The sequence below is a fragment of the Mirounga angustirostris genome, unplaced genomic scaffold, assembly GCF_029215605.1.
Source record: "Mirounga angustirostris isolate CCGP_5_RB_7025 unplaced genomic scaffold, mMirAng1.0.hap1 SCAF_5, whole genome shotgun sequence".
Classification (NCBI taxonomy): domain Eukaryota; kingdom Metazoa; phylum Chordata; class Mammalia; order Carnivora; family Phocidae; genus Mirounga; species Mirounga angustirostris.
The window spans coordinates 128909831-128935372 of record NW_026991713.1 but is presented as its reverse complement, the minus strand read 5'-3'; the positions used below and the strand labels follow the sequence as shown (position 1 = coordinate 128935372).

Below are 25542 nucleotides of genomic sequence, written 5' to 3'. Positions count from 1 at the left end.
TGAAATAGCACTATGGTATAAAAGAACTATTTTATTCAATGTGTTATAATCCACTATCATCATTATTCTTTTAGAAGCTCAAGTTGTCTCAAATTTGGCAGAACTGCCTCTTATCTGGTTGGAGATTTCCCCCTTCAAGTGCATCTTTTAGACATGCCCCCCTATCTGGCACAAAATAATCATGGTCACTTTACTTTATACTTTTTCTACCCTAAACCTAGAGCAGCCACTTCTTTAAAAAACAGTGGTTCTTTTTAATGGGGAATGGTTTTCAAAAACTAAGATCTGGATACTAGGTGAGCTCATCACTGCAATTGTTAAAATCAGATAGGAGACCATAGTATAAGAAAATTCTATTCCCCTGAGAATGTCAAAACAACATGTATCAAAAGGAAAATAATGCCAAGGTCTTTATGTCTATCCTATATTCCCTTTGCTATCTCTCCGTTACCTCCACTGACTATGAAAATGGTACACTGTTGTGCACTTTTCTTCCCAGGAGCTATTTTCAGAAAAGGACTAAACTTCCATTTGAGTTTGCAATCTGATACCTGATTGTCCTAAGTTGATGCCCCTCTGAGTCGGACTGGCCCCTTCTACCCAGGCAAGGAAGGTATAAGGATTAAAACTGGCTGGGACCAATGTCTTCTTTGCTGCTTCTCAATCTCCAGTGATCTCAGACTATATTTTTAACCCTATGCAGGACCAACTGAACAGTAAGTACTTGGCAACTGTGGAATCATCCACATGGTACTAACTTATCTCCTGTGAAGTCCCAGGCTCTTCCTATTGTTAACATGTTAATAACCCCAACAGTAATGGCTACACATATACACAACACATGGGTGGATGTTAAATGGCCTTCTCTTCTAGAATAAGAAATTTTGGAACTTTACTAAAGTTCAAGTCCTCAGATGCTTTTTTTGTCTCTCCTGTTTGAGTATTAGGACAAGTGACTGAGGACAGTGGACCAGAGTCACACGCACCTAGACCTCACCAGCAGAGGTCAGGAGAGGACAAGAAGTACAGGAAGGAGAGTCCTGTTTTGACAGAATAACGACACTAAAAAGTCTATTGGTCATGTATTTTGAGTAAGATTTCACACCACATAAAATTAAGATACAGTTTTTAAAGATATGAATAGGCTCCAATATTCTATAAGCTATGCAAAATACCGCATTACATAAAGGAATAGCTGAATTCATGAAAATTCATAGCCTTACATATCCTTTCCTCCTTATTAAAAACATCAATTAAGCTCAAAGAAACAATATAATCCATTATTAATATTGTTCTCTGCTGGGTAAATATAATGAATGTGATTGTTTGTTTAAATGCCTGTTTGGGGGAATCCAAAGCACTCTGCAATATCAACACTGATCCTCTTGGGGGGACTGCCGACTACTACCCCTATTTTAAACAGAGAATGGCCTTATGCAAAATAATGGCAAAGCTGGAACTAAAACCACGATTACTTGACCACGCATTAGTGTACAAGTCTTCCCAAAAGACAGTAAGTACATGCTTCAAGTGTATGCTTTGTAAAGATTAATAAATACGTGTAGGATTCAGCAAGGTACTATTTCCATTGATGTTATTCAATGAAGTAATACATGCAGAATTTTTTATTAGCTTCCTGGAAACTGCAGGCTTGGCCATTAGGACTAGGAAGTCACTGAAGAATAATGAACTAAACTTAAACCAGAAAAATTGGGGGAAATTCTGATAAACTAAAAAGTTTACAGTCTCAGACTGCTTTGTGTGTGTCTAGAGTTCTCATTCCACTTTAAAGAGACCAAGAGTATAAAAGGCAGGTCATGTAATAGGAGAGCAGCTTTAGACAAAACTTATACAAAAGGCATAAATGGAATCTCAATGAGCAGCCTCAGAATCCTGTCTCTTTCCCAGTAAAAGATTGGCAAATGAATATAAAATTATGTCTTAATGTTAAATTATTAAGGTATGCAAAGATTTTTTTAGTGACTTCCTATTAAACTCTTTAAAGTAAACAACCAATTAATTATAAGCATAACTGGGTAGGTCTTTTATTCTACAGGCAAGTTTCTTAAAAAACAAAAATGTAAAGACAACCTCCTTCAAGCATGCATCCTGCATTAGTTTTTGTCTTCTACTTCTTCTTTCCCTCATTGTCACCCTTCTTGAATCATCTATATCACCAGTTCCCAGACTTCTGAACTTTCTGCACCAGAAAACTATACAAAAGAAAAACAAGCAGGGGCAATGAAGGCAGAAGTCTATACTGGGTTGCCAGATTATATTTTGCCAAATATGGGTATCTATTGTTAAAAGATACCTTCCGATTCTTCTCTCCCTAATTTCTCAAATAAAGGCCACTGTAACATTCAAAAGTATTTAAGTCCATATTTAGTGTTATAAAGCAGCTGTTACATTCATTGGATTATGCATTAAGCCACCACTTACTAAGCATATACTACATGCAAGGCTCTGTGTTCTGGGGGTACAGCTGTGAACAGAGTAGATAACCGACCCATAGAGATGGCAACCTAGTGAGCAAACAGACAAAAAAAGAAGCGAGTAACATATTTAGAATGTGAAATAGCGTTAGGTGCTAAAGAGAAAAACAGAGGAAGGTGAGAGATAATTAGCATGTGTGGAGGGAGGGAGTTCCCAATTTTAGATATGATGGTCAGGGAGGAGGGTCTTATTCTGAAGGTGATACGTGAGTAAATAGCAAAGGAAATGGAAGGTGTCTCGTAGCTACTGTGGGACAAGGCCGGGAAGTGCCCCAGAGAGGAGGCAGCCAAAGAAGGAATATGGCGGGCATGTTCTGGAACCACTACGGAGGCCAATGAGTAAGGAAGAGAAGGCAATGAAGATGAAATGAAAGCCTTAACAAAAAGCACATCATACAGGGCTTTGAAGGTCACTCTAAGGACTTCCTGTTTTATTGTGGATATGACTGAGAGGCAACACAATGTTCTAATCAGAGTGTCATGATCTTACTTACTTTAACAGGCTCATTCTATCTCTTTTGGTGAACAGGAAGATCATGGGGGAGAAAGGGGGAAAATAGCAGAAGCAGGAAGATAGAAAGTTCCAGAAGAGAGGTTACAGTGAACAGGGTGGCAGAAGTGGTGATGGTAAGTCATCAAATTCTGAATACATTTTGAAGGCAGAGCTCACAGGATTGCTGACCAATGAAATGCAGACTATGAAAGAACGAAAGTCAAAGATAACTTAGAAGTTTTAGACTGAACAACCAGAAGAGTAGAGCTCCCATTTACTGACACAGGGAAGTCTGTTAACAGAATGGATTTAAAGAGAATAACAGGGGCACCTGGGTGGCTCAGTCGTTAAGCGCCTGCCTTTGGCTCAGGTCATGATCCCAGGGCCCTAGGATCAAGCCCCGCATCGGGCTCCCTGCTCCGCGGGAAGCCTGCTTCTCCCTCTCCCACTCCCGCTGCTTATGTTCCCTCTCTCGCTGTGTCTCTCTGTCAGATAAATAAATAAAATCTTTTAAAAAAGAGAGAAAACAACAGAAACTCCTGTTTGGGCATTTGTTAGACATCTAAGTGCACAGATTAAGTCAGACATCTAAGTGTAGACATTTAAATGTATATGCAAGGATATACAAGTATGGGATTCAGGGAGCCAAGTCATCAACATACGGTTGGCATTTAAAACCAAAAGACGAGATGAGATTAACAAGGAAAAAATACAGACAGGAAAGCGAAGTTCCAAAGGCTTGGGCCCTGGGGTACCTCAAAGTACAGAGATCCAGGAGATGAGAAGGAACAAGCAGAGGAAACTGAGAACAAGCAACCTGTAAGGAAAGAACATGCGGAGAACCTGAGGGTCTGAAGGCTGGGAAGAAAGAATGTGTAAGAATGAGACCGTAGCCAACCACATCAAAAACTGCTGGTAGGTCAAGAGGAAAACTGAAAACTGCCTACTGGATGACACAGTACAAAGGCAATTAGAGACCCTAATACAGGCCAGAAGGGGGTGGGGATAAGGGTGGGAAGTTAAAAATCTGACACGCAAGAAGGAAATGCAGGAAAGAAATGGAAAAGAGAGTATAGACACCTCTTTCGAGGAGTTTTGCTGTAAGAGCAAAAGAGAATCAGGGTAGTTCTACAGAGGAAATGGGGCAAAAGAAGATTGGTATTATTGTTGTTGCTTTACAGGAGAAGTAATAAATTTTACTCTGATGGGAACAATCAAGCAGAAAGAGAAAGAATTCGGGAGAGGGAGGGAAGGATAGCTCGAGTGATGTCCCTGAACAAGTCTAATCACTCACAGTGATGAGGGCCTATAAGCACAGATGAAGACAGGTGGGTAGCTGTGGTTGTGGAAGTTTGTGGAAGTTCTCTGCCTGCTTCTATTTTCTTATAAGAAATAAAAAGAACATGAGCTGAGAGGACAGAGGAGGTACTGGAAGTCTGAGGAGGAAAGAGAATGTTCCAATAGTTGAAATGGAGCAAAAATTGACTAGTAACAGCATGCTTTCCTGCCTGAAAGTTGGCTTGGACTTTAGTCCAGAGGCAGCAAGAGAGGCGAGGGAGGTGAAGGTGTATGGGAGTGACTGTACTGACCTACAGTAGAATTTCAGCTGTAGAGAGAGGGGAATGAAGACATGAGTTTGGTGAAGGATAATATAACAGTGGTTTTATCAGTGAGGTCCAAGGATCAGTGAAGTCAGGACACTAGACAAGAGGGAAAATGGTCAGAGAGTGGGAACAGATTCTCAGATTCCCATTTCAAACTGGACTGACAGAAGCCACCAATAATCTCCCACCTTTTGTCTCACTTGATCTTCCTCTAGTCACTGGACGGACAGTGAGTGTCTCAAAGGCAGAAACTACCTCTTTATTTGACCCTAGTATTCTAGGCAGTACCTAGTCCAGTGCTTGATACACAGTTGCTACTCAATAATGTATCTACTGTAAGAAAGAAATTCATTTGCCAAAACATCAAGGTTATGATACTGGGAGAAAATGAGGCAGTCACAAGAGAACTCAACTGTAGAAAGTACCTATAAGAATCTTCAAATGGCAATTCTGTCTGCATCTTAAAGGTATGCTTCATTTTCTTATTTTCAGAAATTGTTTATTTTAGGAAGATTTTCTAAAGTATTTCTCAAGATTCTCATTCCAATTCTTTACCTCCATTATCTGAAACTCAGCCTCCTTCCCCCATCAAAAATAAACCGAAGATAATCCCAATCAGTAGCCTGCTTTTCATTCTGCAATTCATTTCCTGGTACAGAAAAAAACAGAGAAGGGGAGGGAGATTCTGACCAACCTTAAAACATTCAATCCCTAGTTCTCATGCACACACAGCTATGGGACCAGCTGCCTAGCCAAGTATAATGAAAAAAGGGGAAACACTAACTTTAAAAAAAAAGTGACAAGTTTACTTACATAAGATTTAAGTCCTTAAAAGCTAATAGACTTATCTGATTAAAGCAAACTTCTGTTGTTGCTGTTCATAGGAAATTTGGTTACAACCTCATGGAATAGTTCTATTACAAAAAGTTCCTGGTCTAGAATCCTGCTTTATGAGCTACAGAGTACATGAGAATCACTTGTGAAGCTTTCCACAAATGACCTACGTGAGCTCCTGCCCAGAGAGTCTGACCTAACAGACTCAGGAGGGTCCCAAGCGCTTGTGTTCTTCAAAGGCTGTACATGTGAAGCACTCCTAGACTGAGAACTGTCTAGAATACAAGTCTCTGATAACTGCTACCTTTCTCCTTTTCAAGTATCTATCAGAAGTTCCAAAAATCTCCTAAAATTGTTTCACCGTTAATTACTTTCTTAGAGTGAAATTTGAATGCCTGCACCATTTACATAGAACATGGCACTCAAAATCACAAAGGTGGAGATTTTATTCCTCTGATAAACATAATTCACTGATAATGATAAATACATGCAGAGCTGGACTCACCCGTTCCATAGCTGCATTATGATACGGGAGCTCCTCCTCACTGCAAATGAAAAATAGTATATATGAAATAGCTGAAATCATAGTGAACTTTTAAAAAATCATATACCTGTGGGTACATATGATATATAACCATGTATCGTCATCACAAGAATGGATCATATTACATAAGCTTCCATTCTGCCAAATTCAATATAAAACAATTAGCGGTTCTGAACCCACAAGGTCCCCATCTTCAAATCTCTAGACATATGCCGTCTAAGACAGTCATCTCCAGCCACATGTGGCTATTTAATCTAAAATGTTAAGTTCAAATTAACAATTCAGGTTTTCAGTCTCACCCTAGCCATAGTTCAAGTGCACGACAGTGGTCACACAGACAGAGGCTATCGTTTTGAACAGCGTGTATATAGAAAGAATATTCCCACCACTGCAGGAATGTCCTACTGGACAACACTCCTGTAGACCAGGAGTCAGCAACCTTCTTCTGTGAAGGTAAATATTTAAACAGTGAATACATAAGGCTTTGCAGACCATACAGTCTTTGTCATTAACTATTCAACTGTAATGCTGTATTGCACACGTAGACACAGGTAATAGTAGACTGAGTGTGGTTTTATTCCCACAAAATGTTTGCAAAAACAGGTGGTGAGCTGAATGTGACCTGCAGGCTATAGTTCACCAACCTCTACTCTACAACATCACCTCCACTCTCTGGCTCAAACTATGGCCTATAACAACTGATTGCTTTTTAAAAAAATGGTATATGGATCCGGGTGCCTGGGTGGCTCAGTCGGTTAAGTGTCTGCCTTCAGCCTGGGTCATGATCCCCGGATCCTTGGATCAAGCCCCACATCAGGCTCTTGCTCAGGGAGGAGCCTGCTGCTCTCTCTCCTCCCCACTCCTGCTCTCTCTTGCTATCTGTCTCTCAAATAAATAAGTAAAACCTTACATAAATATATATATATATTTTTAAAACGCTATAAGGAAATAAAATAGCCTCCAAAAGATTTATGAATGAGGAAGGAAAATCTGGGGTGCCTGGGTGGCTCCGTCGGTTAAGTGTCTGCCTTTGGCTCAGGTCATGATCCCGGGATCCTGGGATCGAGCCCCGCATCGGGCTCCATGCTCAGCGGGAAACCTTCTCCCTCTCCTACTCCCCCTACTTGTGTTCCCTCTCTCGCTGTCTCTCTGTCAAATAAATAAAATCTTAAAAAAAAAAAAGAAAGAAAGAAAGAAAAGAAAAAGGGAAAGGAAAATCTAATTCTATAAATTAGGAAAGTTTCATTTGTCAAAACTTCAACGGGGATGAGATTTTTAAATATACAACAAAAGACCAAATTCATTTCTCTGATACAGTAATACTGTGATATCAGCTCTAACCTAAAGCATGCTGAGACTCTTGTATTAACTGCCAGTAATATAAAAACAATGAGCTATCTGTAACAAAGTTCTGTGCTTTGAACTGCTACCTCAGTAATACTGATGTTTTCGCAATGACACAGATTCTTGTCTTTCTTTCTCTTGAACCACATAATACCATTTTTTTTTAGAATACAATGAATCGCTTTTAAACATAATACCATTTTTAAGAGTATAGTACATTAGTATTCAAGAGTCCAGTATGTTCAAAGGCACTCTTTTGCTACTCTGAAGAGTCCTTAGGTGAACCACAAACCAACCTATAGCAATGGAACTGACAGAAAGTGTAACAGCCAAAAGAGATCTTAGAGAGATAGGCCAAACCCTTCACTTCAGAGATAAGAAAGCTAACATTTCACTTAGTCACAGTCATTTAGCCTATCACAGAGACGCTCAATTCTATCTCTCTAGCCCTGTGGGTTCAAACCAAGATGAACAAGATCTTCAGATTCTGCAGCAGTATATGAAGAAAGGCCTAAGAAACCAATTCTCAAGAAGAAAAAAAAAAAAATTGAGGATTTAATATAAAAGTCTTTTTTTTTTTTAATGTAAAGTGTCCACTCACCTTTACTGAAGGTGACACCTTGGTTTTTTTATATCTTTCATTATGCTCAGAGTCTACATTTCCCTGCTAATCTGTAATCCTGATTACTAAAGCCAATGATGTATGAATGGCACAGGATGTAACTTCTAATTTAAAAGTACATCTATCCATTCTTCACTTACTGGCAGAAAAAGGGCTTATCAGCACCGCTGGAATTTATTTCTTAGATGAATAGGGTCAGCAGTGACATCTTGAAAGACTAGGAACATCTGAACCCTTTGTGCACACTAAGACCGGTATTTCTGGGGTGAGTAGGCTGCCCTGGGCAAGAGTAACTTTTTGTACTTTTTGTACAGCTGATTTGAGCAGACCCTGATAACTGTTTATTTGAACTTTCCAACTCCAAATGAAGTGCCAACTCTGGGTGCTTACCAAAGGATTAGTTCTTTGAAGGTACTGGGTACATTTCTTTGGTGTCCTCCTATTTACTAAACAAGACTAACAAACCTCACTGTGCCTATTCCCAACACTGAATCAGAACCAAATTTTGCACTTGTCTGTGGAATGATGCTGATCATCTATCTGCTCAGGCCGTGTGGCCTGTGTGCTCAAGTCCTACAGAACGCACTTGTGAGCTTCAAGATGAGACAGGACTGCTCTCAGCATCCTGCCCCACCCTGACACCGAACCATACTACTGAAAACCCTGGGAGAGCGAGATGCAGGAGCATACATACAACCAAAGTCGGCCTTAGGCGATATCCAGAAGTAGACAGACTTGGTGTTGGATTTCCCTCCACCTCAATATTTTACATTATTTCCTTTTGCCCTGTCACAACCCCCACCCCAGGATGTGCTTGTCTGTGCAGGAACACCATCATATCCCCAAACAGTTACTGAACTCCCACTAACCAAGTGTTTTTTCATATGCATTTTTTAAATTTATTTTTTAAATTTTTTGAGATATAACTGACATATAACATTGTATTAGTTTTAGGTGTACAACATAATGATTTGAGAGATATATATATGTAATATATATATATCACAAAATGATTACTATTTTAAGTTTAGTTAGCATCCATCACCCCACACAGCTACACATTTTTTGGCTTTTCCCTTGTGAGGAAAACTTTTAAGATCTACTCCCTTAGCAACTGTCAAATATACAGTACAGTATTATTAACTATAGCCACCATGCTGTACACTCCATTCCCAGGACTTATTTACCTTATCACTAGAAATTTGTACCTTTTGACCACTTTCACCCATTTTGCCTACCTCCCAGCACCGCCACCACTCCCCATTCCATCTCTGGCAACCAGCAACCTGTTCTCTGTATCTATGAGTTCATTTTTGTGTGTGTGGTTGTTTAATTTTTTTTTTTAAGTTATTTATTTATTTATTTAACAGAGAGAGAAAGAGAGAGAGAGAGAGACAGTGAGAGAGGGAACACAAGCAGGGGGAGTGGGATAGGGAGAAGCAGCCTTCCCGCTGAGCAGGGAGCCCAATGTGGGGCTTGATCCAGGACCTTGGTGTCATGACCTGAGCCAAAGGCAGACGCTTAACGACTGAGCCACCCAGGTGCCCCTTTTGTTTGGTTGTTTTAGATTCCACATATAATTGATAACATACAGTATTTGTCTTTATCTGATTTATTTCACCTAGGATAATGTCCGCAAGGTCCATCCATGTTGTCATAAATGGTAAAATTTCATTCTGTTTTGTGGCTGAATAATATGCCTCTATGGCTGTGTGTGTGTGTATGTGTGTGTGTGAGAACACATTTTCTTTATCTGTTCATCCATCAATGGACAACTTAGAGGTTATTTCCATGTTTTGGCTATTGTAAATAATGTTGCAATGAACACGGGGCAGGGGGTGTATAAAAATCTTTTTGAGATAGTGATTTCCCTTTGGATAAATACCCAGAAGTAGAACTGCTGGATCATAAGTAGTTCTAATTTTTTTTGGTAAAGATTTTATTTATTTATTTGACAGAGAGAGAGAGAACAAGCAAGGGAAGCGGCAGGCAGAGGTCAGAAGCAGGCTCCCTGCTGAGCAAGGAGCCCAATGTGGGGCTCGATCCCAGGACCCTGGAATCATGACCTAAGTGAAGGCAGATGCTTAACCAACTGAGCCACCCAGTCGTCCCTAAGTAGTTCTATTTTTAATTTTTTAAGGAACCTCCATACTGTCTTCCATAGTAGGTGCACCATTTTACATTCCTACAGGCAGTGCACGGGGGTTCCCTTTTCTCCACATCCTTGCCAAAAGTTGTTATTTCTTGTCTTTTTAATAACAGCTATTCTAACAGATATGAGGTGATAGCTCATTGTGACTTTGATTTGGATTTCCCTGATGATTGGTGACGTTAAGCATCTTTTCATGTGTCTGGTAGCCATTTGTATGTCTTCTTTGGGGAAATGTCTATTCTGGTTCTTTGCCCATTATTTAATCAGATTATTTTTTACTTAGTTGTATGAGTTCTTTACATATTTTGGATATTAACCCCTTAGCAGATACCTATTTTGAAAATACTTTCTCTCATTTGGTAGGCTGCCCTTTTTATATGCTGTACAAAAGCTTTTTGGTTTGACGTAGTCCCACCTGTTTATTTTTGCTTTTGTTGCCTCTGCTGTTGGTATCAGATCCAAAAAATCAAAATCAAGACCGATGTCAAGGAGCTTAGGGCCTATGTTTTCTTCTAGGAGTTTTATGGTTTCCAGTCTTACACTTAAGCCTTTAATACACTCATTCTTCTGCCTGTGGCTGCCCAGTTTTCCCACCGCCACTTACTGAAAAGACTGTCCCTTCCCCAGGTATATTCTTGGCTGCTTTGTTGTAAATTAACTGACCATATTTGCATAGGATTATTTCTGGACTCTCAATTCTGTTCCATCAATCTATGTTTCTATTTTTACACCAATACCATAATGTTTTGACTACTCAAGCTCTGTAATAGAGTTTGAAATCATGAAGTATGATGCTTTGTTCTTATTTCTCAAGATTGCTTTAGCTATTTTGGTCTTGTGTGGTTCCATACAAATTTTAAGACCGTACACATTCTATTTTTGTGAAACATGCCATTGGCATTTTGATAGGTATTACACTGAATCTGTAGATAGCTTTGGATAGTATGGACATTTTAACAAAATCAATTCTTCCAATCCATGAGTATGGAACTTCTTTCCATTTATTTGTATCATCTTACATTTCTTTCATCAGTGTCTTACAGTTTTCAGAGTATATCTTTTTCTCCTTGGTTAAACTGATTCCTAGCTATTTTATTCTCTTTGATGCAGTTATAAACAGAATTATTTTCTTAATTTCTTTTTGATAGCTTTTACTATATATAAAAATGCAAATGATTATTGTATATTGATTTTGTATGCTGCAACTTTACTGAATTCATTTATCAGTTCTAACAATTTTTTTGGTGGAGTCTTAATGGTTTTCTATATATAAAATCATTTCATTTGCAAATAGAGACAGTTTTACTTCTTCTGTTCCAGTCTGGACTTTTATTTCTTTTTCTTACCTAACTATGTGATTAAAAGTGGCAAGAGTGGGCATCTTTGTTCTGTTCCTGGTCTCGGAGGAAAAGCTTCAGCTTCTCACCATTGGGTATGATATTAGCTGTGGGTCTGTCTTATGTGGCCTCATTCCTGATGAGGTCCATTCCCTCCATAATGGATGGATGCTGAATTGTGAAAACAGTCTTGAGACTGCTTAGATGGATGAAAGAGCAAAGATGTGGTCAAGTTTTCCTGTATGGATTTTCTTGCATTATTGCCCCATACCTAAAACCTTTTATACAAAATCTGCTGTGTGCACAACACTGATCGCCATAGAACTTTTCCTCCTCAGATTTCTGTGATGGCGTGCATTAATCTTCACAGCCTTCCAAGGAGAAAGCAGGGGATTGCTGCCTTTCCAAAAGCTACACACAATGTCTAAAATACACATGTAAAGCACAGCACCGGCCTCAAGCACAGTGGCTGGCAGGCTGCAGGAGGGCACTAAATGTTGCTGAGTGAAAGTATGGAATAAAAGGGTGAACACATGCCGGCATGCATAGATGCATCTTCCCCTTGCCACTTACATATTCTCCAAGTAGAAGAAAAGAAAGACCAAAGTCTGGATGTGTACAGAATATTCCTTTAGGTCAGCAAACTACAGCCCCATGGGTCAAATCCGGCCCACTGCCCACTTTTGTAAATAAAGTTTCAATGGAACACTACCATGCTCATTCGTGTATTGTCTGTGCTTGTTTTCACGCTACAACAGTAGAGTTGAATCATTATGACAAAGATCACAAGGTCCACAAAGCCAAAAATATTTCCTATCCGGCTCTTCACAGAAAATGTTTGCCTGACCCCACTTTAAAAAACAAAGGTTTGTCCTCTAAAGGAAAGAGGTACATAGAAGTTGCTAAAAGAAAATGCCACGCTGACAACAAGAAGCCATACCTCATAGAAACACAGTAAGTAAAAACAACAACACAGTCATCCCTGGAAAGAGAGGGGCCTTAACTCAATCTGTTTTCATCTGCTTTAAACTTAAAAGAATTATTAACTAGAGTATATGTGCCTGTAATTTTTCAATACCTCAGGTGGCATATTTCTGTGAGACAAAATTTCACCGGGTAACTTAAAACTTAACTTGCTAAAATCAGTAAATTGAGTATGTTGACTAAATTTTGTTTTTTGCAGTTAAGTCTATCTAAGTTTAGATTTACTCTAATCAAAAGGATTAGACAAGTAGAAAGAGTTCGCAAGCTCTTGTCATCAAAACAGAAGTTCTTTAAAAACAAAAACACCTTTATTTTGGCTTTCAAATATTTATATAGTCATAGTAAACTACAGACAATTTGCTAATTTTTTCAAATATACACCTTTTGATTAGTTGAAAATCTGAAGCTTGATATTAATTTTATCTTTATTTTTGATACAATTTCCTTCTAATTCTATTAATAACTTCTGACCTAAAAGCTCTATCACTATCCAAATTCCAAGCATTCCAAGCTGAACAGACCAGCAGTGACTATTTTTGATAAAAATGTTGAAAGTTCAAATTTCAAAATTTCTCTAACTCTTAAACACACTTGATTTCTCCATTCTCCAGATGTAACTCTGTCACAGGCATCCAGACCAGGGATAACTCCCCATTTCTGAATCCTAAACAAAGACCTTCCCGTTGCAGCATCAAGCCAAGCTGGTTTGGCAACCATTTTTATATTTATTGTGAAATCTGTTATAAAGCCAAGTTAGGCCTATACTGCTTTTGTTAATACTGCCACATATCATAACAAGCAATTTAAGTTACTAAAACTGTAATTAGATATGAAGTCAGCAGCCTTCAGAGAAGATCACAAAGTTACTTTTGTCCACTGTATTGTACTGACATTGACACTTAAAACCCAATTTCACTGCAGAACCAATCAAAAATTGCAGAGAACTAAAACAGCAGAAAGAAAGGCTCTTCGATCAAGGTGTGATAGAAGGCAATATCTAAATGCCTAGGCCAACTGACTTTATTCAATAGTGCAAAAAAAAAAAAAAAACTTCAGGCTACAGTGACAAGTAGTGGAAGGCACCAGCAGCAACCTCTGGAGAATGTGTTTTACTTAAAGTAGGCATTGTAACAAAAATCAAGTTTGGTAAAATTTAACAAAGCCTAACATTACACTAAAATCCATTTCTCTGCTTCATTATTTTCATTTGTGCTGGATGCTTCAGGACTGCACGATGGTATAAATTAAAAAATTAGTGTGATCATATGAGAACTGGTACCAATTGGCTTCATTTTCAAAGAAGTGGTGAGCTTAGCTATCTGATGTATATACCTTCATACAAGTGACTGCCTTCAAATTTCTTTCTAGGCGTGTCAAAGCACTTTTGTGTTTCTCTCATTTAAAATACAGGAGAGGGATGCCTGAGTGGCTCAGTCCGGTAAGCGGCTGCCTTCAGCTCAGGTCATGATTTCAGGGTCCTGGGATCGAGTCCCGCATCGGGCTCCCTGCTTGGCGGGGGAGTCTGCTTCTCCCTCTGCCTGCTCTGCCTGCCGCTCCCCCTGCTTGTGCTCTCTCTCTCTCTGACAAATAAATAAGTAAAATCTTAAAAATTAATTAATTAATTATTTATTTATTTAATTAATTAAAATACAGGAGAGTAGTAACAGGCAGTATACTGCAGAAGTTCAGAACACAGGCCCTGCTGTAATAAGACTGCCGAAGTCTACAGCCCACATTTGACACAGTCAACACAACTTGGGCCAGGTGGTTGACCGCTTTCTGCTTCAGGTTCATCTAAAAAAAAGATAAAAAGAGTACCTACCCCAAAGAGTTTTGGAGAGGAATAAATGAGTTATCCATGTAAAGGGCTTAGAACAGTGCCTGACACACAGTAAGTGCTCAATAAATACTAGCTAATATTAGTAAGATAAATAATGGATGGACTAAACATGTTTCAAGCAATGAGAAAAGAGATTTTAGGTAACTACTAGAACCTTTTGGAATGCACAGGTTTTTCACATGTCGCTTATACTATATTAGACCATTTTATGATATAAACATCTCCTTTGGTGGTTCACTCCCAATATACAGTCACTTGAGAAGGCCAAAATAAGCTAAGTTATATTGCACCTTCTGAATCAAAATCTGGGATAGAGCCCAGAAATTTATTTTTAAGAAAAATTTCTCAGCTGATTCTAGTGTGCAGACAAGTTTGGGATCCACTGATCTTGATGGGGCTAAAAGCTCAAACTGTCCTTTAAAACTTTATCCCATATCTCAGATCTGCACACTAACCCACACAAATGTGTAACCATTTCCTGCCACATTTGTGGCCAAGTTTGATTTATTTAAAAAAAAAAAAAAAGTGGAAGTGGGGGTTTAATTTAAGAAGAGCGTTTCATCATAGTTAAATACTGCTCTGCTGGTCTGTTAAAGTTCAAAGTCTTCTAATTATAACTACTCAAGAGAACACTCTGGTTATGCTAATGTCATTGGGTATAATAACACCACCTTATATTTGTCCAGACCTTTATATGGCATTCTACCATTTTATTTCTTCAAAGCTTCAACTATAAAGTATGTAGAGCAGTGATGATTCCATTTTACAGATGAGGCATGAAAGGGTTAACTGCAACAAGTGAAGCCACAAGAAGGGCACACATTCTCTAACTCCCAGAGCTGTTTCTCTTAACTTTGTTTGCTTGTTCTACCCAAAGAAAAAGAAGATACCAAAAAATACTTTCTAAATGCAAGAAAACTCAACAGAAGGAGAAAACAAAGTCTGAGTACTACAAGTTACTGCTATGAACTATCAAGAAATTATATTTTTTCCTTCAAAATGTAATCATATATCCTAAAATTAAAAAGAAAAAAAACTCTGGCTTTTTCCTATTTATAGTAAATCAGACTGGAAAAGAATAAATTTGAATGAGAAATTACTCACTAAATTGGATGGAAGCAAACAAACTATAGAGATGAAGAGAAGTCTCTAGCCTGTAGGGATCTGCCCAAACAATGCCAGAACTGGAACAGGCAGAATTTGCATCACTAGCAGGATGTTTTCAAGAGTCAAAATCACTTTAGCCCCTTTACAGTAGTCTAGACCTCTCTCAACTCTTTATATAACATACTCAGGATAAATGGAATTAATTCTGAGAAGCAATAACACAAAGACATTTATAACTATGGGAAAGATCAACAGCATTTCCTCTCATTGTTCATTTCTAGGCTGCATAACACTAAAGTTCTAATTGCTAATTATTTAAAAAATGCATTTACATAAAATGAAATGTTTTGTAATTATTTTTGAAATACAAATTATTATTCATTTCCATTTAATTCTGCTAGATTATTAATATAACTCATTTATTGCACTTTATGTTCTTACTAAAATACAACAAATATTAAAGATTGTATTCTTAACTATATAGTTCAATGTTAATCATAGAGGTTAAAAATGCCAGGAATTTTTTTTTTTTTTTAAAGTAAATTTTTATTTATTTTTTGACAGAGAGCGACACAGCGAGAGAGGGAACACAAGCAGGGGGAGTGGGAGAGGGAGAAGCAGGCTTCCTGCTGAGCAGGGAGCCTGATATGGGGCTCGATCCCAGGACCCTGGGATCATGACCTGAGCCGAAGGCAGACACTTAACGACTGAGCCACCCAGGCGCCCCGAAAAATGCCAGGAATTTAATAACAAAAAGCACATTGCAGGACTACTCCTGGAATCTTATTCACAGCTGTGCGATTAAAAATAAAGAAAATCAATATAATAGGTCACCATAGAAACACTATAATAAAAAAGTTAGCTTTCAAACAATGCAACTTACTGTAAAAAGCCAAATCTATCCGTGACTTTGTAAACAAGGTAATCAGCATCCTCCCAAGGTTCAATCTCTGCACCTTCTCGTCCCTGTAATAGGGGACAAAGAAGGGTATTATTGGGAATTTATAAAACTGAATAATTACTTAAAACAAGAAGACCACAAAACAAGAGTTAATTTTTTTAAGAATTAATAATAAGAGTTAAAAATGAGACACTACCAACCTAAATTAACTTTAAAAAAAAACAAACTACTTTTGGCAATATAATCACTACTTCCCAGTTACAAGCTTCAGAAGATCCCGTATTCCACCAACAGCTGACACGCAGCTAAGCCCTGATCAGACTTGGGTTTGTGTCAGAAGTCAACTGGGAAAGACAGAGCAACGAAGGGTAAGAAAGCCACTCAAGAAGGAACTGCCAAACTTTAATGTTTTTGACTAAACATGTCATAGGAAAAACTCTTTCTTGCCTTTCATCCACACTTCTCAGAACAGTAAGCTATCCATCTTGTGTCTCTACTTCTTTACTTCACAGCTACATCAGCCTTGACATTATTCTTGCCAAGGTCAAAAATGATCTGCCCTTGGACAGATCATCCAGTGGACACTGTTCAGTTCTTATCTAGTGGATTCTGTTCAGTACATTTCTCAGTATTGCTCACTCCCCATTCCTCAAACTCCATCATACCAGCCTCTCTTGGTTCTCCTCATACCATCCAACTCTTGTTTTGATGGGTCTTCATGGGTCCCTCTTAACTGTCAGTGTGCCCACAGCACTGCCCTCAGCCCATTGCTCTTCTCACTCTACTTTTGAAGCTGTTAACCAGCACCGATTAGAGTAGGAACTTCAAATGTCTACACCAATCCATCAAATTTCAGATTCAATACCCAACTGTCTTGTGGACCCCTCCATGTGCGTATATTTTATCAATGACTGCACAATGGCTAGCCTAGTTTCTAAGTGTGACTTAACTGCATGGAAAAAAAAAATGCATACAAGCATGAATGAATGATAATTCTATTGGTTTTAAATTAACTAAGCAGTTAAATAAATTAATTAGGTTTTCCAGACTCCACTAAAACCTACTCACAATAATGGGAAATTGTGTCTGATGCTCCAAACAACCAATTTAAAAACAAACTCTAGGAACGTAACTATTAAGTAGAGCACTGCCTGCCTGTATGGCCTCCCTGGGAGCAGGGCACAGTCCAGATGGCTTTCTATAATTTCATGCTCCTATTATTCTCACAAATAATTAAAAATAACAGATATGAAATTACATGCAACTGAGATAAATATAAAACATGACATTTATAAATCACTGCCTACAACCTATTACAGACCTCAAGGGGTAAAGTAATAATAAGGAGATACGTAAACTGTCAACAACTGTGATATTCTAGGGCATCAAAAACCAGATTCCATAACTAACAGAGATAAAATGGTAATGGAGAGTATACATAATGTATAAGTTCAAATTTTCAGATCCATGTTAAAACTTTAATAGCATATATAAATTATAAATAAAATGGGTATTTAATTCTATATACGGACATATTCAAATATTTACTGAATACCTAGCATGAGTTAGGAACTACTCCAGATATTTAGGATACAAGAGTAAAGCAAACAAAAGAAATCCTTACCCTCAGAGTTTACGTTCTAGGAGTGAGAGCAGACAACAAACAAAGTAAATATAATATGAAGTATGCTGATATAATAAGGGCTATAATGAAAAATAAAGAAGAGAACAGGGATCCAGAGAGCTGGGGAAGGGGGTTATTAAACAGTGTGGTCAGAGAAGACCTCACTAAGACGGCAGGATCTGGGTGAAGATCTGAAAAAGGTGAGGCAATGAGGCAGGAGAATATCCAGGATTAAAGTGTTCTAGGCAGAAGAAACAGCAATGCAAAGGCCCAGAGGTAGGTGCAAGCCTGGTGTGAGATTAGAGTGGCTGGAGCAGAGGGAAAGACGGAGAGAGAATCTGGAGATGAAGTCAGAGAAAAAAAGACGACTTCCATTGTCACATAAAGTAAACAAACTGCTTCTGTAATTTAATTTAAGCTCTCCAAACACCAAATCCATTTCTATTTATATGTTTTTTTTCTAATAAAACTTATTCAAAGGGTAAATATGAATACTTACTCTGTCATACTTAGCAACTATTTCAGCTCGCTCCTGGGCAAGTTTGAGTGCTACATCCTGGTCCGAATCTGTGGAGAGATCAAATTTAGATGAACCGTTTTTTAAAGAACCATAAAGTTAATTAATTATAAAACTAAGACAAAACAAAAATAAAACAATAAATCGGTATTGCCTAAAAGGACAAACCAGCAAAATCAAATAAAAGGCTGAGTTAAGTATCTGTAACTACCAACGTTGAAATATCAATGCATCTACCATTTCAATAATATACATGATATTTAAAAGAAAGCAAATTTGTTAACATAGCATTAACGTAGGGGAGACGATAAATCTTATCCCTCAAGAAGCAATTTTGGATCTAATTTCAGAGAAATAAGTATTAAAGTAGAAACAAACCGAAAGCTCTAAGTTTTCAGATAAAATCCACCTGGGTGTACGATGAGAAGAACATTCAAGAAGGCTTTTACAAACTGAGGTAATTTGTCCACAAAACAAACCAGTATAAGATATACTTCAGGAGTTAAAAAAAAATATATTTCTCCTACATGATGAAAAGAATTACTTCTTCATTTGGCCTCCGAGGTCCCCCTCATCAACTGTCCCAACTACTATGATAATCTCCATCTTACAGCACACACATACCCTTCTCTCTTACTACCACCATGTATCTTTGAAAAACACAAATCTGACTACAGCAGTAGAGATCATAACATGAAATAGTATGCATATGATTAGACATCACAAGTACCGTAAAGAAAAACAAAAGACCCGTAACAGGCTATATCAAAGGCACCTCTTATCAGGAAGAAAAAGACAAGCATTCCACTGGAAATCTGGGCAAAGGCCATGAGCAAGAAATTCACAAGAGTAACAATAGCAGCCAGAAGCATATCTGTGTTCTCAGTAAGTCTCTGGCAGATAGTAAGATATCTGCAGGCAGCAGATACTGTGAAAAACACTTTACATGCCTTATCACGTTTATTTCTCACAAGGACACCCTAAGATAGGTATCATATGAATTCTATCACATGGACCAAAAAATGAAGCCTAGCGATTTTAGTGAACTTGTCTAAGGTCACAAAACTAATAAAGAGCAAAACTGGAATTCAAATCCAGATAGTCTTGACTCTATGGCCAATAATTTTAAGGATTACTTTATAAAAATGATTACTAAAGACACAAGAAAGGACCTCCAGGGAAAGATGCCAGATGGAACATACATTTTATATCCATTCTTCTTGAAACTCACTAATCCCCTCCATCAAAGGCCCAGCAAATGGTGGCTCCTGAGGAGCGGGAAGGGTGGGGCTGAACACAGAGTACTGACGAAAGGGGTCAATTCCCTGAGATTGAAAGGATGTGCACGAGCGTGGAAGGGGTTGGGTGCAGGGAAGAAAACCATATCCTCTCCGCAGCAGGAGACCAGCAGATACGGCCTGAAACTGCAGAAGCGGAAGGGGCAATCCAGGCATGCCATCTAGCACTACGGAAGAGAACAGAAACGAAGCAGCCCGGGGAGTGGAAGGTGGTTACTTCTGTGGGGTGGGCTGTGAGGAGGGAGGAGTATGGCAGTCAGCTATTTTTCAAAATAAGCTGTACAGACTGCTGAATCTTTAAACCAAGTATAGCTCTGATAAAAATAAAATCTAAATTTAAAAGCCAAGGCATGGGGATAAAAAAAAAACAAACGTATTAGAAATACAAGTTTTAAAATATCTTTGTACTTATCTTAGACTGACCACAAAATGGATTGATGTTACTCAATGTTGACAATAGCATGGGGAAATCTGCAGTAGCTTACTCTGAGGGGTGACTTATTAGTGTATAAAAATCTTTGGGGAAAGCAATTTAATAATATGTCTGCAGAATCTTAAAAATGGGCATACCCCAACAATTCTACCTCTAGGGATTTAGGCCAATGAAGTCATCAATATAATAGTAAAAACTGGTAAAAATGGGAATTTGTAAATTTTTAAACATTTATTTGAGGAAAAAGTGTATTTATGTCACTGCTTTTCTCAGACTACAAAGTGTCAATATGCTATCCTTTGGGGGAAAAGTGAATAAATAATGGAATGGTTCAATAAAATTAACAAAAATGCAGATTAGTTGTTTAGATTTTCACAATGAACTAATGTAATCAGAAGTCTAGGATAATCAACTCAATTATATATTCATTACCCTACTATTCTAGACTTACAGAACTCTGTCAATACCTTTTCCCTCTTCTGTTGCCCAGCTTCACAACATTACACTCCCACTTCTACAAAGGGGGAAAGTAAATTAATAGAAATTAAACTCGAACTAAGAAAGCTGACTACTTATTAAATTCCACTTCCATTATCAGAACAACTAAGCGTGAGTATCTATGGTGATCAAATTCAATGGATGAGTGTGTTCTTTGAATATATTCTGTATCAGACCTTCATTCCTGCTACCCATCCTAGGAGTTTCAACCCTATTTCCTACTTAACAATGACAAGTTTAAACATATAAAGGCAAGAACTGGAAACAGTATGGAGTTGAGAAGATGCAAAGTATCCCAAGAAAGCATCATTGTGGTGAACTATAAGATAGAAAGCTTTCCACAGCTCATCTCTATAGTCTACAGATTTCCAGAAAGGAAAATCTAAGCATTTAATAGAGGCCATACTGGAATTGATTGAAATTCTATCTTAATTTTATGAAAGATCATGTACTTTAGTATGATTAGAGTAGTCCTCCAAATCAAATAAAGTAAGTTCTAAATCTTTAAGTTCCCTTAGAAATTTCTTATCATTGCATTTCCCTGTGGAGAGAAAATTCTGTAATGTTGACAAATGTGTTCTAAAAAAAGCATGAATTTGAAGTCAGACTGATTTTATAAAATATAGCCAAACCTGCTTCTCTGAAGAGACTAAATCTAAATGCCAATTCTTTCCAACAGGGAGTAGTAGAGACATTATTTAGTAATCTACATTGTGAGGCAATCATCTTTAGAGTAAGAAGTAATATCCCTATACAGCATTCACTGTAGTTATATTTTGTTTCACACTGTCTGATCTAGAGTTGAGAAGTTTATTAAGAATTACACTAGAACCCTCCCTTTGGTTTCATTGTGAGTGCTTATTTAGAAATTCCATTCCAAGAACAAAGAGTCTGCCCTAAAACACTGACCACAAAGGGATATCAACAGCTGTCTTGTGTCTGTGCTCAAGTGTGCACAAAGTTCCAGGCACCTATTAAACAGTGACAGTTGTGTTCCTCAGTACTTACATCACATGTCATTATTAAATTTTAAAAATCTCTATTACATTACTCAAGCCAAATTAAATCAAATTATTTTTATTGACTTCACATCTAACGTAACAACGTTCCAAAGTAAAAAAGGCATATTTGAAGCAGTAAAAATCAAAAGACATTAAATACTCAAGTATACAGGAAAACACACCTGGGCACAAATTTATGGAAGATAATGACTGCTATCGCATCTTATGAAGCATTTAAAAAACTGACAACTATAACATTTTAAGAAGACCTCTAATTCCCTTTAAACACAAGAACTTTTAAGAAGCAAGCATCCTCCTGAATGACATTTTTTAAAAGCAGGCATTGTAGCTTAGTATCATTCAATTAATCCCAAATTGTAATGAACAAGTCAGTCAAAGTTAGTAAATTTCAAATCCACTAAAACAAAACTGACAACACTTTTCCTACTGTACATTCTGACAGATAATTACTATATATAAATCAACTCTTCCAGGGGCGCCTGGGTGGCTCAGTCGTTAAGCGTCTGCCTCCGGCTCAGGTCATGATCCCAGGGTCCTGGGATCGAGCCCCGCATTGGGCTCCCTGCTCCGCGGGAAGCCTGCTTCTCCCTCTCCCACTCCCCCTGCTTGTGTTCCCTCTCTCGCTGTATCTCTCTCTGTCAAATAAATACAATCTTTAAAAAAAAAAAAAATCAACTCTTCCAATTTAGGAAGTACTTTACCCTTTGTTAGACAACTGGTCTGGCCTTGGGAATTAACGGTAGCTTCAGTCCTCATAAAGTAAACTTATCTACTCCAAGATTTCATTATTATTTTACAGTTCTCAAGCACACCAGGAGTGTTTGGTGGTGCCTCACACATTCTTGCAACAAACTGAAACAGAAAAGTGGAAGGCAGCTCTACTTTAAACTATTTGTGAAACAAGCACAAGAAAGAAAACGTTTCTAGGGGAGAAGAAAAGACCTTTCTGTGGTTACACGGACTACAGATAGTCAAACAAAGATGATGTTTGTTGAGAGTAAAAACATGTCTTTCAGGCTAGATCCCAAGTATGAACCATACCAGCCTACACCCAGCATTCCATCTGACAACAAACAGGAGCTTGAAACAAGCAGCTTTATAACATGCCTTCATCTTGTACTGCAAAATTAGCCACATGCCTACTACTTTTAATAAAATTTGTCATGAAGCAACAAAGACAATTTTTATTAAAAACATTAAACTAAAGCTAAGTAGGAATGTTCTCCTCAAGTACATTTTACGTCTTAACATAATTTTTAATGTGAAAACTCAGCCTCTGTTTCAGACACTAAGTGAATACATGCTAAATTTTGGAAGGTTTTGGAAAGTTTTAACACACCACACATATACAACTGAAACAAATGTTTTGTGAAACAATGTGTATAACTACTGTAGGATGGCACTATGAAATTTTCTATTCCATTCTATTTATTTTTTCTTACTTCCCTTCAATGCTTCCTTCTTTCTTTCAAATGGTCAAGGACCTACAATTTGGAAACCACTTTGCATGTAATAGCCATGTTAGAGGCATGCTTGTGAACATTAATTACACTTAACTGGACACTAATGCATTAAGTTTACACTCAGCTTAAGCCATCTGTAATATTTAATATAAGCAAAAGATCGCAGAAGCTTAGGGAGAGGGAAAAATTTCAAGTCATACACCAAGGAATGAGAATCAGACTGATACCAAACTGTTTACCAGCTAAAACATATGAAACTCTGTTTCCAAAGTTCTGAGGAAAAAATTATCATTTACTTAGAATTCTATACCAAGCCCAACTATCAATGAAGCATGAAGAAAAAATAAAAACATTTCTAGATATTATGAGTTGTGCTGAGCTCAAGAATGAACTCCACCACCCCCCCAAGAAGATGTCCACATCCTAATCTCTGGAACCTGTGAATGTTCCTTATATGGCAAAAGGGATTTGCAGACATAATTAAGTAAGGCTCCTGAGATGGGGAGATTATTCTGGATCATGCAGACAGGCCCAACATAATCATAAGGCACCACATAAAAGGGAGACAAGAAGGTGTGACGATGGAAGCAAGAGGTTGCAGTGTTGTGAGAAAGGAAGGGGTCACTAGCCAGAGAAAGCAGGCGGTCTCCAGAAGTTAGAACAGACTAGGGAACGGATTCTCCCCTGATGGCTCCAGAAGGAACCAGCCAGGCTGACACCTTGTCTTTGGCCCAGTGAAACTGACTTCAGACTCTAGCCTCCAGAACTGTAACAGAATAAATCTATGTTGTTTTAAGACACCAAGTTTGTGGTCATTTGTTGTAGCAGTGATAGGAAACCAATACAATGATTCAAAGTTCACTGCCTATGCAATGTTTCTTTTAAAAAGAATTTCAGAATACACTACAGAAAAGCAAGACAACAACAGAAAGAATGGACAGAGACTGTCTCCTTTTTCAAACTTTAGTCAGGCCCCTCCAAACCCTCTTCCTGACGAGGCCTCATCCTGTCTCCAGCCTGCCTAGCCCAGCTGTAGCAGGAGTCCCCCCACACCCTGATAGCTGGTCACCCTGGCATGCCTTTACCCAGAATCCTGTTCAGTCACTGTAGCAAGGACTCTGGTACCCTTGATGTCACCTCTACCCGCTGAATCCTTTACTCTGCCTGTATTACCCCTACTTGTCCTTACCGTTTGGAGGGGAGCCCGATCTCTCTCCACTATTGCTGACCGTCTTGACCCTAACTGCAATCGTCCTGAACAAAGTCTTCTTTGTTGTTTTAACAAGTGCCAGAATAATATTTTCTTTAACAGAACCAAAAAGAAGGTCAGACACAGGACCCATGAAATCTCAGGAGGCTAAAATTAGACATTTCCAGATGTCACTGTGTAACTGCCTAGAGAGCAGCCAGCCTAAATTAGAATAGGGAATACAAGGTGTCTTCAGGAAGAAAGTGGGTATTATTAGCGATACGGTAAAAGCTTATACATGAAAGACTCCAAAAAGAGGGTGAAAGGACTGTTAGAAATCTTAGAACAAGCAAAGCAGAAAGTGCTAAAAGTCACAGTCAAATATAAAGAAATGTACAAAAGGCATTTGTACATTTGAACTGGACTGGCAAATAGGAGAAATGAATTCATGTGACCTCGACACTTTCAACAGTAGGATTTTACTTCCTTCCTATGTACATCGTAATATTTGAGACTGGAGTAAATGATACTGACATTATTATGATTATATGATACTGACATGATTCTGATTACACAAGAATTTTATGAACTTTTAATCTTCACAAGCAACTGCAGACAAAGTGTCCAAAACCAAACTCTGATCTGCACACACAGACCCCACTCCAAACCTAAGCCGCCTTCTTAAAAGCAGCTACTGTGACCTGTGACAAACATGCTCTGCACTATACAGGAACCTGCATGTACCCACGTGCATGCACACAGACGTCAATTTCCCTTTGCTAGTCAAAAACTAGAATTGTTCTATAAATAATTCTACACTTTACTCTTTTTCATTTAATAGTACATCTTGGAGATTGTGCATATCAACACCTATAGATCTACCCAGTGGTGTGCCAATAAGGGCTTAGCAACCGATTCTTAGAGGGAAGAAGTAAGGGCTCAGTGACCTGGTTTGTGGCATCTCCCAACTTCCAGAATGCCACTACCCCCACTGTGGTGGCTAATTGGCAAGGTACAGCACACTGTCACGGAACACAGAGTTCAGCTGGCTCAAATACTTCAACAGATCTACCTCAACCTTTCCACAGCTATAAAGCTTCCTAATGCGTTAATGTAATCTATTCGACCAGTCTTCTCTAAGGATATGTGAACTAGGATAAAATGAGAGGCCATTTTTAATGGGAGTTAAAGATGAAACATCATGAGGTAAAGAGCTTCCGAGGCAGTGGTGACCAAAGGCG

The 25542-nt window shown here is 38.2% G+C and overlaps 1 protein-coding gene across 4 annotated transcripts in view; it reads right to left on the bottom strand.

The window, feature by feature from the left end:
* Positions 1-25542, bottom strand: part of USP6NL (USP6 N-terminal like) — a 186998-nt gene that overhangs the window by 64045 nt on the left and 97411 nt on the right. For 2 of the 4 annotated variants that reach the window (XM_045874435.3, XM_054507368.2), the window contains exons 3-5: positions 18381-18448; positions 16240-16322; positions 5932-5971 (exon numbers count right to left, since the gene is read on the bottom strand). In XM_045874435.3, the coding sequence (XP_045730391.1) occupies positions 5932-5971; positions 16240-16322; positions 18381-18448 (191 nt within the window). Of the gene's footprint in view, positions 1-5931; positions 5972-16239; positions 16323-18380; positions 18449-22350; positions 22494-25542 lie in introns of those variants that run through there. The other 2 variants (XM_045874437.3, XM_064592081.1) reach the window with 2 other exon arrangements.